This window comes from Capra hircus, chromosome 3 (genome assembly GCF_001704415.2).
Source record: "Capra hircus breed San Clemente chromosome 3, ASM170441v1, whole genome shotgun sequence".
NCBI lineage: Eukaryota > Metazoa > Chordata > Mammalia > Artiodactyla > Bovidae > Capra > Capra hircus.
Window position 1 is genome coordinate 71,838,437 of NC_030810.1, and position 17,847 is coordinate 71,856,283.

At 47.5% G+C, this 17,847-nt stretch overlaps 1 protein-coding gene across 1 annotated transcript in view; it reads left to right on the forward strand.

Moving 5' to 3' along the window:
* Positions 1–17,847, forward strand: part of SLC44A3 (solute carrier family 44 member 3) — an 84,334-nt gene that overhangs the window by 22,155 nt on the left and 44,332 nt on the right. The window contains 4 exon segments of the mRNA XM_018045792.1: positions 695–855; positions 2,688–2,777; positions 4,496–4,620; positions 8,269–8,455. Coding sequence (XP_017901281.1) covers positions 695–855; positions 2,688–2,777; positions 4,496–4,620; positions 8,269–8,455 — 563 coding nt within the window.

Consider the following 17,847-nt stretch of genomic DNA (forward strand, 5'->3'; position numbering starts at 1 on the left):
TGCCTAATACTTTAGCAATTTGTCAGATAATTAGGCACTTCATAAGTTTGGATTATTTCCACTCTTTGGGGCCCACAGAAGGAAAGAAGAGTAGGATGCTGTGAAGGTATTTGTGGCTACAGTAAAGTCATTAGGAGGAACATTCCTGGGCATTTTTCCATTTCAGGAAGGGCTCCAGAAGGGGTCAGCTTTCTCATCTACCTAAGACAGGTACCAACCACAGTTTCACTCATACATTTATCACTCATTTCTAAAGCACTCACTCTGTTCATAACAAAACTCTGAAGCTTTATAGGTCTTCATAAAGAGAACAGAAATAAAGCTTTTGTTTTCATTAGTACACCTTCTGACTGAGCCAGTCTTTAGCTCTAGAAGTTCCCTAAAGAAATATGATTCTTGTGTTGGAGTAGGTGGTTGTTATCCAGGAAGGGCCAAGATAGGAGACTCAGAAATGTCACTCGCCAAGTTTAGGTTTTGGGTGTCTGTGGGTCCCTATGATCAGTTTCCCACCCAGGCGTTAGCTAAACAGTGTGATGGCTCAGATGCTTGGCTTTGTAAGTGTACATTGCAAACAGGACTTTAACCTTCTTTTTATTACTTTAGATCTTATACATTTTGGTTGCTGAGAATTTTAAATAAGTATCTTTTTTAAGATAAATCAACATCTTTGCCACTTATTCTATCTTTTTTTTAGCAAGTCTTTTCCCTTGTTTAATCGATGCATCCCTCAAACTCCTGAGTGTTATTCTCTGTTTGCGTCTGTTCTGATCAATGATGCGGACTCCCTCCATCGAATTCTAAGTGGAATAATGTCAGGAAGAGACACAGTCCTCGGCCTCTGTATCCTCGCCTTTGGTAATTTTTCATTAATTTTTCTTCAGTGACTATTTATACCAAAATTTCTAGTGCTTATGTGTGGTGCACAATGAAAATTAGCCTCTTGACCTAAATATTGAAAGGTCAGTTCATATATTTTCTCTGTAGATATTGTCAGTGTTTCAAGTTCAAGTGGGGGAGGGGTAGTAAGACTGGGAAAAGGCCAGCTGATCCTGCCTAGAGGTCTCACTAGGTGTGGGTTGCCTTAGACATTGACGATGTTCCAGGGTCTGCTCCTCAGCTCTGCTTGAAGATGGATGTGCAGAGCAGATTGCCGCGTTGTGAACTGGCCCGGGAAAGTGCCAGAAATGCATGTCCAGCAAGTGTGGACATTCTGTAGCGCCTCTTCCTGCAGGCAAGCCAGGTCAGAGCCTACTGAGTAGGGGAAGGAGGTGTGTCCATCATGTTAGCGCCAGAGGGCACTGAGCCGGTGGACCCAGCTCCTTCTAGGAACAGGCTTGCTGGGGTGCAGGCAGGCCAAGGCCTTGCCCGGGATCCTGCCTTTTCCGGGTCTTTCTGGAAGCAGCCACTTCCCCACTCCTGATGGTTGAACTTCCCTTTTGCTGCTCTAGCTTGATGAGTCCTTTTAAGAGTCAGCCTTCTCTTTGAATGAGTTAATACTCTCTGTTGCTCTAGGCAATAGTAGTGGCCGGTTATTTACCCCTGTCATTTACAATGGCTGCTCCCAACCTTGGAAGGTTGAAGGAAGCTCTTTGATCATCCGTTAACATCATGTTTCCAGTTTATAAATTGAAGTCTCCATAATTTCATTACCCAAAGGTTACTAATTCCTGAATGCTTGGGGATGCTTCACTAGCCACCATTATGTAACTTCCAGACTTTTTATGACCCACATGCACCAGGCATTGTGCTTATTATTAACTCTTTAAACCTCATCAGAATCCTATCACCATGTGTATGAGAGGAAACTGAGGCCTAGAGAAGTCTGAGGCTTGACCAAGGTTACCCATCTAGTGGAGATGGCAGAGCTGGGACTCGGCCCAGATCTGTCTGACTTCAAACCCATTATCTTAATCACTACACTGAAATACCTATATGTAACCTTGAATTATGGTTCAGAAAGAAAGTGAAATAGTATCTATAAATTCACTGAAGTTCCCTGGTGACTCTGGTGGTAAAGAATCTGGCTGCAATGCAGGAGACCCAGGTTTGATCCCTGGGTCGGGAGGATCCCCTGGAATATTCTTGCCTAGGAAATCCCATGTAGCCCTCGTGGGCTACAGTCCATAGGTCACAGAGTCAGACAGGACTGAGTGGCTAACACTTTCACTTTCAATAAATTCATAGGCTTAAAAACCCCCAAAGTGGAAACAGATACGTGAATTTTTATACATATATCTTATCATATAATTATAATCTTAAATGTTTCATTTTTAAAGGCATTCATCTTTCATATTTAGTGAGGATATATGAGAACACAAAATTAGAACTTTTAAGTTATGAAATCAAGAGTTAAGTTTAGTAAAAAAAGAAGTTTAGATGTTTCATTTGGATTTTAAAAAAAGTTTAGGGCATTTGGGAATAATAGCTGCTTTGAAAACATTTTATAACTCAAGAAGCATGTTAGCGCTTTCAGGACACGGCTTGCTGTCACAGACTGAACTTGTACATGCTTCAGAGTGTGGCCTGGGTCTGTCTTGTTTTTCTGTTTGATAAATGTCCAGGATATTTCGAGACTGAAGAAAGTCCTCAGCCTTCACTCTTTCGAAAGGCTTAGTCATTCCAGCCCCAGTGTTGTCACCTTCATGCCTTGATTGTTGTTAGAATTTATGTCTTGCTTACTTTTCCAGCCTTATCTTTGGCCATGATGTTCACCTTCCGCTTCATCACCACCCTTCTGGTTCACATTTTCATTGCACTGATTGTTTTGGGATTGTTGTGTAAGTATTTCCACTTGATTGGTTCCTTCTTGATTAAATGAAAAACCTTTCTGTTACATGTAGAACTTAAAAGCTGGCATTTTTGAGCAACATGGGATCTTAGAGAAGCTCTTGTCCAGCCCCCTCATTTTATATAAGAGGAAACACAGGCCCACAGAGGACAGGGAGGACTATAAGATTGCTTCTGTCTCACAGCTAACAGCAAAGTTCCTGCCTGGCCTGCCGTCTCTTCTGCACTCTCAGATGAGCCAGCCCAGTGAGTGGTTTCATCCATTAAAAGGCAATTCCAGTGCCTGTTAGAAGCCCTTTAAAGAATTTTTTCTGTATTTTCATATCCCTGATTGGCACCTAGGGGCCCATATTGCCCTGCAAAGGCTCAGGCCAGTCTGAAGAGACACAGCCCTTGAGCTGGGCAGGGTACCAGAGACACGTCCCATGCCCACTGTTTTCCTTTTCAGGGCTGGATCCTGGGTCCATCCAGTTGTTGTCAGGGAAGAAGATCTGAGGGACAGGGGCAGGCGGGAAGATCAAGGCAGCAGTATAGGATCCTGGTATAGGATATTTTAATTTTTAATAATTGGTATGCCCAAATAAATACTTGGCATGACCATAGTGTTTCCTCTTCTGAACGATCAGTTCTGTCCTCAGCACCTCCCAGCCCTGCAGCTCACAGGTGCCTGGCGTGCCCGTACTGGGGGACATGCAGGACGGCTTGTGAGGGATGCCCTTCCCCACCTGCGAGTGGAAAACACGCCTCCCTGAAGCCACTGTGGATGTGATGCAGGTGTCACCAAGTCCCTAAATTTGTGATGCTGGGACATCACACCTGCAAGACTGGGCAGAGCATTTGTGATGTTGGGACATCTGCCCAGTTTTGTAGGTGTCAAGCCAATATCCATATAGTCAAAGGTATGGTCATTCCAGTACAGATGTGAGAGCTGAGCCATAAAGAAGGCTGAGCGCCAAAGAATTGATGCTTTTGAATTATGGTGCTGGAGAAGACTCTTGAAAGTCCCTTGGACAGTAAGGAGATCAAACCAGTCAGTCCTAAAGGAAATCCACTCTGACTATTCTTTGTAAGAACCGATGCTGAAATTGAAACTCAATATTTCAGCCACCTGATGCGAAGAGCCAACTCATTGGGAAAAGACCCTGATGCTGGGAAAGATTGAAGGCAAAGGGAGAAGGAGGCAACAGAGGATGAGATGTTTAGATAGCATCACAGGCTCAGTGGACATGAATTTGATCAAAGTCCTTTGAGATAGTGGAAGCCAGAGGAACCTGGCATGCTGCAGTTAATGGGATCGCAAAGAGTCAGACACGACTTGACAGTGGAACAACAGCAAGACCAATCAATATCCAGGCTCCTCCGGAGTTGTCACCGCAGAGCTGGTTTGGAAATTTTAGCCTTTGGACTCTAATGTTGTTCCTCTCACCATCCTGTCCGTTCAGTTTCCTCTATGCTCACACCCAGCCCCACCTGCGGGCTAGGCTCACAGGACACACCTGTGTTTTGGAGTCACCTCCCTACATCTCCCAGAGATACACAGCCGCCCTAGGCCTGGCAGCTCCTGGCAGCTGCTTCAGAGGGTTGGTCATTGCCTGTAAAGCCCAAGGGATTTGGGACCCACTGCCTGAGCAGGGCCACCCAGTGTCAGGGGCCAGGGTGGCCACCTCCTGGCATGCGTGCTGAGTCCCACTGCTGTTTCGCTTTCCAGTTGTCTGCGGTGTCTTATGGTGGCTGTACTATGACTATACCGATGACCTCAGCATAGAACTGGACACAGAAAGGGAAAATATGAAGTGTCTGCTGGGATTTGCTATTGTGTCTACAGTAATCACGGTAAGAAGCACTCTTCCAGCAGTAGATCAGGTAGCCTGCCAGAACTCTGAAGTCCAAACAGTTGCATTTTAACCCAAAACAATGAGCATTTGTTTTTCTTTCACTGCAGAAGGTGCGTGCATAGTAATGTAGTGAGTGTACATAACGCGTTTAGTGCCTTCACATTTCATTTGAGATACCTGTGTAGGAATGCACTGCAGCCTCAAAAAGTGAAAAAACAATCTTACCTCTTTCCAAGTCATTTCTGCCATCTCAGAAGTTGATTCGTTACCCTTGCGGATCCGTTACCCTTGCTATAGCAGCACCGCTTTCACCCCCAGGCAGCTGTGGGGTGAACACTACCGTGCGGAGAGGGAGGCAGATTTGTAACAGTTCCTACGTCCTGGTTTGAGAAGAGCCCCCCTACCTCCTCCAGCCAGTGGACGCTTTGCTCCCAAAGGCGTGACAGCTCCCACTGCTCTTGAACACAGAGAGCCCTTTATCTCCAAACCTGCTGGCCACTAGGTTCATTTGTCTTGCAGAGAGCCTACTGCCTCCCCAGTGAATTCCCTGGCTGAGGGTGGGGAAACAGAATATTGAGCCTGGAGATATAGGTTGTTGGGGAAGGATGGTTGGCAACTGAGAGTCATTTAGGCCACTTCCTGGATGCTGATCAGGGTGCTGGCATCACAGGCCTGGACAGGCTCAGGGGGTGGCTTCAGGCGGCCCATGGCCATCCTTTAGTGTGTTGCTTCCTAAGCATTATGTCATGGAGGCATTGCAGGCAGGGGTTTTCACATGCCCATTAAATGTTTCAGCAACTCAGTTCTCATAAGAGCCTCAAATTCACTCATCAACTCAGCTCTCTCCTTTAAGGAAATACTTGAGTTCTCACATCTGACACAGGCCTGACATTTTCTCTTCTCTAGGGAAGTGTCAGGTTTGTGTTCCTCACATGAGCTGCATCTCAGGGAGCAAGTATCCGATACAGCAAAGCTCCTGGTGTGTCCTGGGTCCAGGCCCATGGCTGAGCCGAGGCCTGGGCAGGAGGCTGGAGAAGAAAGGGCCCCCACACCCCAGGCCAGGTGCTGGGCTGTAGGGCACAAGGGGCGGGGAGAAGCAGGGCTGGGAGCCGGGCCGCTCACCGCCTTCCGCTCCCCCCGCACCATTGCCCTCCCAGCCCTCCATAGGGCTCCCTTTGTCTTCACACACTGAACCATCGGTGGCCATCAGATGCCGGGTCAGGGGACTCTTCACTGAGTGTAAGGAGAGAGAACGGGGAGGCTGCGAGAGGAGAGGGAAGACCCGCACCTCGGCTCACACACCGTGCGTTGACACGTGTGTCGCTGCTGGTGCGTTTCTGCCAGGGACCAGCTTCTGGTGAGCTTGTTCTAGTAAGATCCCTAAGACTCTCTGTCACCGTCCCCATTCACTGAGCACCTGTCTTGCACAGGGCCCTGCGCTAGACAATGGAGCTGGCCAGAAAAAACACACAGCCAGCACACACCCCGCCGTGAGATGGACTACAAAGCCAGCAATGCCGTGACATGATGCACAGGGCAAGATTCCAGCCGTGAGGGGCGCTGCCTAGGACTATTATTCCAGTGGTTTCGATATACCCAGTAGCAGCAATGGAGAAAATGGGCTGAATGGCGCCGGCTGCTCACCTCAGGGTGTCAGCCTAGGGGCGCAGGCTGAGATGCAGCAATTTGCGGCTTAGAGCCCAGAAAGCGGAGTAGAGGCTTGAGCCCTGTGGTGACTCAGCTCTGCTGCCCACCCCGCACCCCTAGCACTGTCCCCAGTGGGTAACGCTGATCTCCCTGAGACTAGGAAATAACGGGATAGTTAACTCTTCAGTTCTGGTCAGTATCCTCGTGGTGTACTTTGAACATGAGGAGAGCCTTTTATACACGCACACACATATTTAAGTCGAAAAACACACATATTAAATACACATATTTTAGCATTCCATTCAGGAGCTACCAACCACTCAGGAGATCCAAGTTTATTTGCCTAAAGATTATATCATTTTGCTTCATTAAGATTTTTAGTAAAAAATGAACTCCCTCTTCCTTGTTGATTGTGCTAGGCATTGAGGACACAGAGATGGAAATTCCTACTCAGCCTTCAGAAGTCTCGCGTCTCCTCCAGGCATCTCTCCCTGGGTCCTCAGGCTAGTCCCCACAGCTGGGTCACAGCTGGGCCCTTCAGCCCCGGGAGCAGTTTTGCACATTTTAATCCCTCTTTCCCCCAACTTCCCACCACTTGACTATGAGATCCTCATGGGCAGCAACACCCGAGTCCAGCGGGAAGCGGAATGGCACCCTGGGCCCCTGGAGTGGTGTGCTGGGTCACATGGACAAGAGAGGAGCCTGTAGGACGTTCCCTCGGCAGCAAGGGACCGGACCAGGGAGGTCCTGATTTGCGGTGGTGATGATTTCAGTCTTTATCCAGGAGCTCTGGGGAAATGTCAAAGGATTCTGATCTGCGAGATGACATCCTTGACTGCACGTTTTACAAAGATCCCTTTAGCTCGTGTTGGAGGAGGGGTAAGGTCAGGAGTAGGGGGTTAAGGGAATTAACAGCAGAAGGTAATGAGGTTATTGGGGGTCTAGGAGAGAGAAGGTGAGATCTGAGCTGTGGCATCAGTGTGGGGATCGAGAGGAGAGAATAGGCTGGGAGCTCTGTCAGCAAACTGAGATTGTGTTATGGCTGTCGCTTTGCCAGCCCTTTGCAGTAAGGCCTGGCCCTGCCCTCAGGAAGCTTGATGTCAAGTAATGTGCCATGCGGGCAATAAACATCCGCAGTAGAAGATGCTGAGTGCTACAGCAGGGTGAGATGGAAGCTTGCAAGAGAGGAACCTAACTTTTTCTTGGCGAGTGAGAAAAATTAGGACCACTGGAGTAGGGAATACGGGGGAAATAGATTTTTGTGTGAAGATGATGAAGTCAGTTCTGGACACGTTGAGTCTGACACACTGGAGGATACCCACCGCCTGGTCAGTAACTTGATGTGCTTACATCCATCATGTAGAGAAAGGTGAGGTTGGAGATTTTTATTTTAAATCGATAGCATTGCATAGCTTGCAGGATCTTAGTTCCCTGATCAGGGATGGAACCTGTGCCCTCTGCAGTGGGGGCATGGAGTTCTAACCACTGGACCACCAGGGAATTCCCTGGAGGTTTTTATTTGAAAGTTTCAAGCATCTAAGAAGGATGCTATAACCACAAAAGGGCAGGAAGGACCACCCAAAAGATCCCAAGAAACAGCAACTGAAGAAGGAGACCCAAAGGAAGGAGCATTGTCCTTGTGGTCCCTTGCCCTTCTGCAGTCCCTCAGCATTCTCTGGCATGTTAGGTGCTGTTGGGAAAAAGAAACAGACAGTTCCCTGACACCCAAGGACCTCATTCTCTCTCTCTCTGACCAGACTGCAAGCTCCTTTAGGGCAGGGGCTCTGTCTTGTCCACTGTTGTAGCAGCAGACTCTAGCAGAAATATCAGCACATAGTAGATGCTCAATTAGTACTTGAGAACATGTCTATTCCATTATAATAAAAGTAGGGGGTGGCTGTGTTAAAAGAGCTGTTTGCTGAGATGTCAGTAAAATATTAGGGTTTAAGTTCGTCTCAGTTCTTCATTATTCTGAATAATTTAACCCCTTTTTCACCAGGCAGTTCTGCTCATCTTGATTTATGTCCTCAGAAAGAGGATCAAATTGACAGTTGAACTTCTCCGAGTCACGAATAAAGCCATCAGCAGCTCTCCCTTCCTGCTGTTGCAGCCACTGTGGACGTTTGCCATCCTCATTTTCTTCTGGGTCCTCTGGGTGGCTGTGCTCCTGAGCCTGGGGACTGCAGGTAAGGGCCGTGGGGATGGGGTCCATGATGCTGGAGTCAGGCACAGAGGCCCCAGCATTCTGGAACCACTGGCCTGTTTTTCCTAGGGACCAGGCGTCCCATGCAGCTCAAGGCCTCTGGTGGCAGCAGTGATGGTGTCTGGGGCTCTGTCATGGGGAATGCAGGAAATTCTTTTCCCTCTGCTGTATCAATATGTGAGGAAAAAAAAAAAAAAAGACCCTTCTGAAATGTTGTTGCTGTCTCAAAAGAACCAGTTTAATGTGAGTGCACACAGACCTCTGCATTGCCTTGCTCCCGAGAAGACAAGGCTGTTTCATTTTGGGCAGCCATGCACAGTTTAAAAATAAGAGGTTCTGTTACCAAGAAAAGATGAAAGAACAGAAATCATGAGACAGCTGGAAGTCTCAACTGGGGCAACACTGAACAATCATGTTCTAGCTCATTTCCCCTACGCAGTCTCAGTCCTGGTCAGATGGGAAGGCAGTGGCCTCGGTGCCTGCAGGAAAGTGAACACGTGTTGAAAATTTCCTGGATTCTGAGTTCTGTACTAGGTGCGTCCTTATGTTCTCTCCTTTAACCATCGCAACCCCCTTTTTATGGCCGTGTTGTTATGTTCAGGTTATAGGCAAGAACACTGAGGTCCTAGTAAGTAATTTGCTGAGGGCCATCCAGCTAGCTGACACCAGAGCTCTAGAACAGCTCTAGCTCTAGAACCTGACCTCTTTCCACTGCCTCACACATCCCTGTGTCTGGGATACAGGGCTAGGAAATCAAACTAGGTCTCCTGAGCTTTGTCCGTTCAAGTCGAAGCAGTGTCGTGGCCACAGAGGCTGGTGGTGGCTGCAGGCTGTGCCCATAATGTGGTGTTTGCAGCCTGCGACTAGAGGGCAACATGGCAGGCCAGGGGCTGAAGCCAGAGTGGGCTGGGAGGGAGGTGTGGCAGGGGGTGGCAGGACTTGAGCCCTCGTCCTCCAGAACCGCAGGGACGAGGTGAGGCCTTGGGAAGCATGACTTGGGACCAGGGAGGAACCTTCCTCCTCCAGCCTCCAGGGCGCAGTGGCCCACTCTGCTGTCATTATGGGCTGTGAGTCTGGGTGGAGAGAATTGCCTCTGTGGTTTGGAGCAGGAAACATTCTTTTGTTTTTTCTTTAATGTACAGATGTTAGGTGAGGGCTGTGGGACAAGGTCCTGGCAAGGCACTGGGGAAGAGAGGTGGCCTCTGCCCACACTGAGGATGCCAAAGGTAGAGGACCATCACCAGAGGAGAAACTGGGGAGCTGTGAGAGTACCACAGCAAGACTCTAGCCAACTTTGTGAGACCAGGAAGGCTTCTCAGAGGATGGGCTGGAAATTACCAGAAGATCAGAAAGCACAGAAAGAAGCAAAGGGGTTTAGTGGGGTCATGTCCAAGCACAGGAGAGAACCTGATCATAAAGGACAGGCGAGAGCTGATCCTGAGAGTTGGGGGCCCAGTCGGAGAGGAACATGCCCCAAGGCCGATTCGGGCGGGGGGTGACTTGATCCGCTTGCAGGGTGCCCCTCCGGGTCTCCTTCTTAGGCCCCAGTTGGGTCCAAGGCCTGGGAAGCATTAAACAGCCTGGGCCCCAGGGCTGAGGGGGCGAGGGCAGGGACTGGGTGGGGGCTGCACTGTAGGGTAGAAGGCAGCATGTTGGAAGGTTATGTATTAAAGCGTGGCCATTTTGGAAGGAGATAAATGAGCAAAAGTGAGATGAATTGAAGAGCAGGAGGGACTTCCCTGGTGGTCTGGTGGCTAAGACTCTGCTCTCAAGGCAGGGGCCAGGGTTTAATCCCTAGCTGGGGAGCTAGACCCCACATGACCACGACTAAGAGTTTGCATGCTGCAGTTACAAGATGCTGCAACCAAGACCAAACCAAATAAATAAAAATAAATATGAAGGGCAGGAAAGGAAACTGGGTGCCCAGCACGTGCTGCGGGAATCTGTGAGCAGGTAGATACCAGGCTTCCAGAAGGCCTGGTGTTGACAGAGCTCCCGCCTTCCCTCCTCCCCAGGGTTGGGCAGCATAGAAACCAGGCCACCTGCCTCTCCTTTCCACCCACCTGTGGGGCAGCGTGGTGCACAGAGGTCCCTTTGTCTTCAAAGGCCTTTTCATGCAGTGCCAGGATGACAAGCTCTAGGCCTGGGCGGGTCATCTGCTGCTGTTTGGCTCCTCAGCAGATGCCCATGTGATAGGGGGTGAGGGACGCCCGCACAGCACCTGTCTCATTTCACTTTCCCTCAGCAGATGCCCAGGTGGTGGAGGGTGGTGAGGGACGCCTGCGCAGCACCTGTCTCATCTCATGTCCCCTCAGGCAGTCACAGAGCCCTCAGACTCTCTCTCCAGTCTCCGCCCAAGGTCCCCAGTGTTGTGGGGGTGTCCTCAGTGGTGCATACTGTGAGATTTTTATTGCGTCACATGACTGAATAGTTAATACTTTATTGTGTTAAAAAGAAAAAATACAGAAAAAGTCAACTTAGGTTGATAAGATTTTGCCATTTTTTGATGAGCTGTTTCTCTAGTGACTGTTAGTAAGGCCCTTAACTAGTTGACGAACTCAGGCTTGTTTGGGGATTCCTTCAGTGGAGCAGAAGAAATGAATGACAGTAATTAGCTGGGACTTGTATGCTACCAGCAATGTGACAGTGATTACTAGAATCCAGTGGAAGAAGTAGCTACAGGAACACGGTAATAACCTTGGGAATCCAGTAGGTGCGGTTGGCAGGTTGGAAAGAGCACAGATGATCTGATGACCCTCAGTTATCATTAGGTGGTCAGAAAGCCTCAGAGTTGAAACAGTAGAAGAAAGGGGCCTGTTTGGGCTGGGGGTGGCTTTCTCTCCCAGCGGTACTACAGTCAGATGAGATCTATCATCACAGGAATGTGCTTAACGTGCTGAAAGGCAAAGGCCTGTGCTTGGAAAGGAAGAAGCAGGGTCAGATAGAGGGACTCCCATCAAGGGACCTGGGATCTAGGCTGGCTCTGGCCTTCCTTGAATGTTAATCTGGGCTTCCTTGTTCCCATTTTTGCAGTAGACAAACGGTGCTTTCCCCAGCCTGCCTCATAAAGAAGTTAGGAGGCTGAGATGAGACCAGAGCTTTGCTTTGCAAATAGGGCGCTTGTATGTGTTTCTTATATTAGAAACTAATGTCAACCAAGGAATGTCTAGTACTAACTTCAGGTTTGTGGTTTATTCTCTGCCTGGCATATTTGAGAACACAGTCTAAAAGAAAAGTGTCCTGTTTTTAGGTTATCAGAGATCTGGAAGATAATTGAAGTTATTTCACAAAAGCTTCCTAGCAGCCCAGCCCTGTCCTAGGAACAGGGGGAAGAGGGGTAGCTCAGGAGAGATTTGAAACAGCTCCTGCTTTTCTGAAGTTTATGTCCCTGTGGGGAAGTGTGAAGGGAGACAGCCTCCATGAACATCTAGTTGTCTTTGCACCTGCTGTGATCTTAGTCTAGAATCTTCTCCCCTTACTAAGCCTCACCTCAACTTTCTGCTCATCACTGCTTGGAAAACGAGTCATTATTCAAGATTTGTTTTGAGTAATATATTTCTTGGAACTATCCCTGGTGGTTCAGACAGTAAAGAATCTGCCTGCAATGCAGGAGACCTGGGTTCGATCCCTGGGTCAGAAAGATCCCCTGGAGAAGGAAATGCAACCCACTGCAGTATTCTTGCCTGGATAATTCCATGGACAGAGAAGTCTGGCGGGCTACAGTCCCTGGGGTTGCAAAGAGTCAGACATAACTGAGCGATTAATACTTTCACTTTCAATATATTTCTTGGAAACTCTCTTATAAATTGCCCAAGCATACCGAGCTTTGTCTTCTTCTTTTTTCCTTACATTTTGTATATGCTTCATTCTCTCAAGAACTGTTCATCGAATGCCTGCTGCGTGGCTGGGGACCTAGAGATACAGCAGTGAACCAGACACAGGGAATGGGGAAAGGAGCATAAATGTGTTATGTCAGGCGGTGACGAGGCCTCTAAGCAATCACACAAGATAATGACTTGTGTGTTGTCCCCCTCAGGAGAATGAGCATCTGGAGGGCAGGGCCTGTGTCTTTTTCTGTCTGTCTCTGAGGTCCATGCACAGCCCTTGAGTGAGTTCAGCATGTGCTGAGTCAGGGAGTGAATTCACATCTATGTTGTACTGAATGTGATGTATACCCAGAAAGAACTAGGTAAGCTCCAGGCATGATGGCCGTGCAATTTTCTTCTCTTTTCCCTTGATCCCCGTGCTGTCAGAGCAGAAGCTGAGCCAGTGGAAGGCACAGGCAGATTGGGTGTCAGCAGGACACCCAGCCAGTTGGCTGGAAGAGGCCAAGTGCACAGAATGTGGTAGAACATAGGACTGTTTTAAGTTGGGCCTGCATCATTTGGGAGATTATCCCAATCAGCTACACTGCCTTCCTTGAGAAACTGCCATTTACACTAATCATTAGTAATATGTCAGTCTTTCAAACTGCTTTAAAACTTGCTTGTAATACCCAAATTTCCAGCTAGCTGCATGTTGCATTTCCTCCAGGTTATGACGATGATCTCTAGGCAGACTTCCTGAAAGTTGTCTCAAACCTCTTTGATAGGATGTATTACTTGAGGAAGATTGGTGCAATCATTCACTGGACAAGTATTTATTGAACATTTACTAGATCAGATCCTGTTATAGATGCTGGAGATACAGCTTTCCTTCCAGTTTGGAGGCTACAGGGAGATAAGCATTAAATAAAATGAGTAAGTGAATTTTATAGTATATTCAAATTTAATAGGTGGAGAAGGAAATGGCAACCCACTCCAGTATTCTTACCTGGAGAATCCCAGGGACAGAGGAGCCTGGTGGACTGCCGTCTGTGGGGTCGCAGAGTCGGACACGACTGAAGCGACTTAGCAGCAGCAGCAAGGAGAAAAATAGAGCAGAGAAGAATAATAAATGTTTGTGTTGTACTATGTGTGCCCAATCATGTCTGACTCTTTTACAACCCCATGGACTGTAGCCTGCCAGGCTCCTTTGTCCATGGAATTTTCCAGGCAAAAATATTAGAGTGGGTTGCCATTTCCTACTCCAGAATAAATGCTTAAGTAGCCCCAATTAACCTGTTCTACTTTTTGCCATAACACTTATCAGATTAATTTATCATAACACTTTAAATCAGATTCGAGACAAGTTTACCTTCAAGCCCCTAAAGCTTAAACTTCAGGGTCTTTCATTTGCAAGGACTCTTGCAAGGTTCAGTACCTAACTACCTAACTTGGTATTCTTTGTCTTATCAAGGGACCCTCAAACTGTGTAAAATTCAGACATCTTAAATGTATTCTAGCATTGATTATATTTTCATAGTATATTTTTAAAACAACAAATGCTTGAGGAGGGGGCTCCAATTTTTAATTTAATAATTGGGTAAGGCCTTGTTGAGAAGATAATTGTGAGCAAAGATTTGCAGGAGGTGAGGGCAGAGCCAGGAGACTAAGGAAGGGGAGGTGTTCTAGGCAAAGGGACCAGCAGAGGCTCTGGGGACACAGTTAGGAGGGCCGCTCCCCAGAGTAGTGTGGTTGAGGGGGAGCGTGGTTCAGGCCGGGGTCAGATCCTGGGCCTTGTGGGCCATTACAGAATGTTGTTTCTGAGACAGGAAGTCGTTGCAGCATTTTAAGCGGCAGAGTGGCATGGTGTGACTCACATTTTCATGGCAGTGATTCAGGGAGGAGGTGTTAGTGGCTTAGAACAGGGTCGTAATGGTGGACATGCTGTGACATACAGGTTCTGTGTCTATTTTGAAGAATTTCCTGATGTTAGATTAAGGATGTGAAAGAGGAGTTGGGGATGACACTGAGGTTTTTTAGCTTGAGCAACTGGAACATGAGATGGCCATCAGCTGAGACAGGATAGGACTTTGAGTGGAACATCTTCCAGGAAGAGCAAAAATTCGTTTTAGCTGTGTTTATTGAAATATATTTTAGACATCCAGGTGGACATTTCGGGTAGGGAGTTAATGGTTTGAGTCTGAAGTTTCTGGAGAGACCCAGCTAGAGGTCTACATTTGGAAATTGGAGAACACATGAATAGTATTTAAAGCCATGAGACTTAAATGAGTGCAGACAGAAAAGAAATCCAAGGACTGTGTTTTGGGGCATGTAAATGTTAAGAGGTCTTGGAGATGAGGAAGAAAAAGGAAAGGAAATTGAAAGGGAGCAACCAGTGAGCAGGAGAATAATGTGCTGCACGGAACTGGGGTGAAATGTTGACTGCGTCGTAAGCTGCTGATCAGCCAGCTAACAGCTAAGGATGGCCCACTGAGGTTAGCAGCGTGGGAGTGAAACAGAGCCGTTTCAGAGCAGCGTGGGGGTGGATCGCAATTAGAGCGGGTTTGAGAGAAAGAGAAAAGGGATTGGAAAGAGTAAGAGACAGCCTCGAGAAATTTGGCTGCGAAGAGGAACAGAGAAGTAGGAGGGAAGCTGGAGGAGTAGAGGAATTTCAAAAGTAGGGGGTTTAAGATAGGAAATTATTAAAGATGATTCAGTAAAGAAGAATATTTTAAGGAAGCAAGAAAGAGAGGGAAGTTTTCTGAAGTGGTATCTTCAAGTAGATGAGAAAGGGGGAAATCTAGTGCAGGGGCTGACCTTAGAATCATGGACAGTTTATCGTATTAAGGTGGGGACGACAGAGGATGAGATGGCTGGATGGCATCACCGACTCGATGGACGTGAGTCTGAGTGAACTGCGGGAGCTGGTGATGGACAGGGAGGCCTGGCGTGCTGCGATTCATGGGGTCGCAAAGAGTCGGACACGACTGAGCGACTGAACTGCTGTCCAGTTATGGACACATGCTGCGGAGGGGTAGAGATGGAGTAGATGCTCCCAGAGATTTTCCCATGGCTTCCGTTTTCTCAGAGAAACCAAAAGTGAGGTCACTGACTGAGCATGAGGATAGGAAAAATCCCTTAGAGATTGGAGGAGAGATTATAAACAGTCCAGAAGAAGGGGAGGTGAATAAACTAATGGAGCAGCATGTGAGTTCCTGATATTCACTCTGATTGTATCTTCTTTCTGATTTTTTTGTTTGCCTTTTTCATTTTTCTCCCTTAATAGCTGACGTCCAGCATAAATCTAGAATGCTAAATAAATATTTCTTAACTTCACAACCGAAACCATATCTACTTATACCTCAATTATAGCTAATCGTCTCTTGTATTTAATATTCTAAGCAACTGCCTGTTTAATCCTCGTAACAGCTACATGTATGGCATTTAGAGCCACGAGACTGGATGGAATCAACAAGGAAATGGAAAGTAGGTATTAGTATCTTCAGATTACTGACATTGAAACAGAGGTTTTAAAAGGCCCTGCAACCTCATAACCTGCCTGACGTTGTTCAGCCGTTAGGAGACAGAAGAGATATATGAGTCTCAGTCTGTGTGATTCTCAGACTCTGTAACCCCTGCTCTGGGTTCATCTTGTCTTCTCTCTTCATGTTTACAGTTAGAGAACGGAGGCCCAGGTTGCTTATCACAAATGTCAGGCCGAGATTGGAACCAGGCCTTCATCCAGTTCAATGCCCTTTTCACTACCATCCCAGATCAAATCTCATCTTGGAATCCAGTTCCCATTAGCATCTGTTAGCTACACATGCTGGTAACAGTACTGTAATGTGTTCCTATTAATAACAAAGCAACTGATACTTTGATGAGAGGCTCTTGCCTGCACTAACCTAGCCATCCAGGAGAGGGCAGTCGTGTGTGCATAAACACACCTGCCCCACCCACAGTCGTGTTCTAAGCTTCTCCCCGAAGCCAGAGCTCTCGATTCTTCAGAGAATGTTTGCTTAAAGCTGCGGTTATCAAGCAGCAGTTTGGTAATGTTTAGAGACATTTGGGTTGTCTTAACTTGAGGAGGGGAGGGAAGATGCTCCTGGCATCTAATGGGTAGAGGCCAAGAAAGCTGCTTAATATCCTGCAATGCATAGGGCAACTCCCCGACTTCACACCCCTAACAATCATGTGATCCAAAATGCCAAATGCTATGTTGAGAAGTTGAAAAACCCTGCCCTAAAGGAAAGTCTGTAAATAGCCTGGTTATTACTGAACCGGAAGAATAAATAGTTGATGGTTTCAGTAAAGATGGTCAAAAACAGTAAGGTGGTCAGTGAATAATATCTTTACCCATTCTGCTTCTTCGAGGAATGCCAGGAGTGTGGATCCTGTATGGATCCTGATGTATCCCGTTTAGCCATCCTCTGCTTGCTGACTGCTGCCATCAGTGTGCCAAGCTGGGGTGTGTGGGCCAAGCTGGGGTGTGGGCCATTGGCATCCCCAAGGGGACACAATTCCTCCTCAGCACCCAAGGCCTTTGTATTTACTTGCCTTTTGTCTGTTGAGGAAACCATCCCTCCTCTTCTCTGGAAGCTTCATCCATCCCCAAATTACGTGTGACATTGTAGACCTGTGCTTGAAGACTGCAGTGTGTCCCCGCCACTGGTGATCCCGTGCTTGTTGACTGGCCCCATCACTTCTGCTGTTCCGGGAGTGGCTCTCCGAGTCTCCACTCACCAGATCCACTATATCCATGTGCCTGTCAGTCACCAGGGGCCGCCTCCTTTGGGACTGGGGACGCTTTTCTGAAACACGTCCATTTTGGAAAGGCGTAACCAATGGCACCCCACTCCAGTACTCTTGCCTGGAAAATCCCATGAACGGAGGAGCCTGGTAGGCTGCAGTCCATGGGGTCGCTAAGAGTTGGACACGATTGAGCGACTTCACTTTCACTTTTCACTTTCATGCATTGGAGAAGGAAATGGCAAGCCACTCCAGTGTTCTTGCCTGGAGAATCCCAGGGACGGGGGAGCCTGGTGGGCTTCCATCTATGGGGTCGCACAGAGTCAGACATGACTGAAGCGACTTAGCAGCAGCAGCAAGCATTTATTAGCGCCTTACCTGAAATAGAGATTGCCTCCAAGCCAGAATGATCCAGTGTTCAATAAAATATTAACTTCTGTCTGTGAACCAAACTGATCTGGTATTTCTCACAATGTGACCCTTGTTCAGCAGAACACAGAGCGGGAGTTACTAAGACCAGCCTTCGTCTATGGAATCAGTTCCTTCTACAGCATGATCATCTTTCCCACCTCCTTTGCCCAGACCCTATTGTGAATGTCTAAAGGCATATGAATTATGAACCTGAGAGCAATTTATAGCTATGAAAGGAAATATTAGTATGAAACTCTCTTTAAATGTTCTTCAAGTTGTAGGTTTTGCCAGAGACCAAAGTGCCATCTTCTTTCTTACAGCAGCTTTTTTAAAATGTGCAGCAGGGCGCTTCCTTGGTGGGCCCGTGTTTAAGACTGCCTTCCAGTATAGGGCGTATGGGTTCAACCTCTGG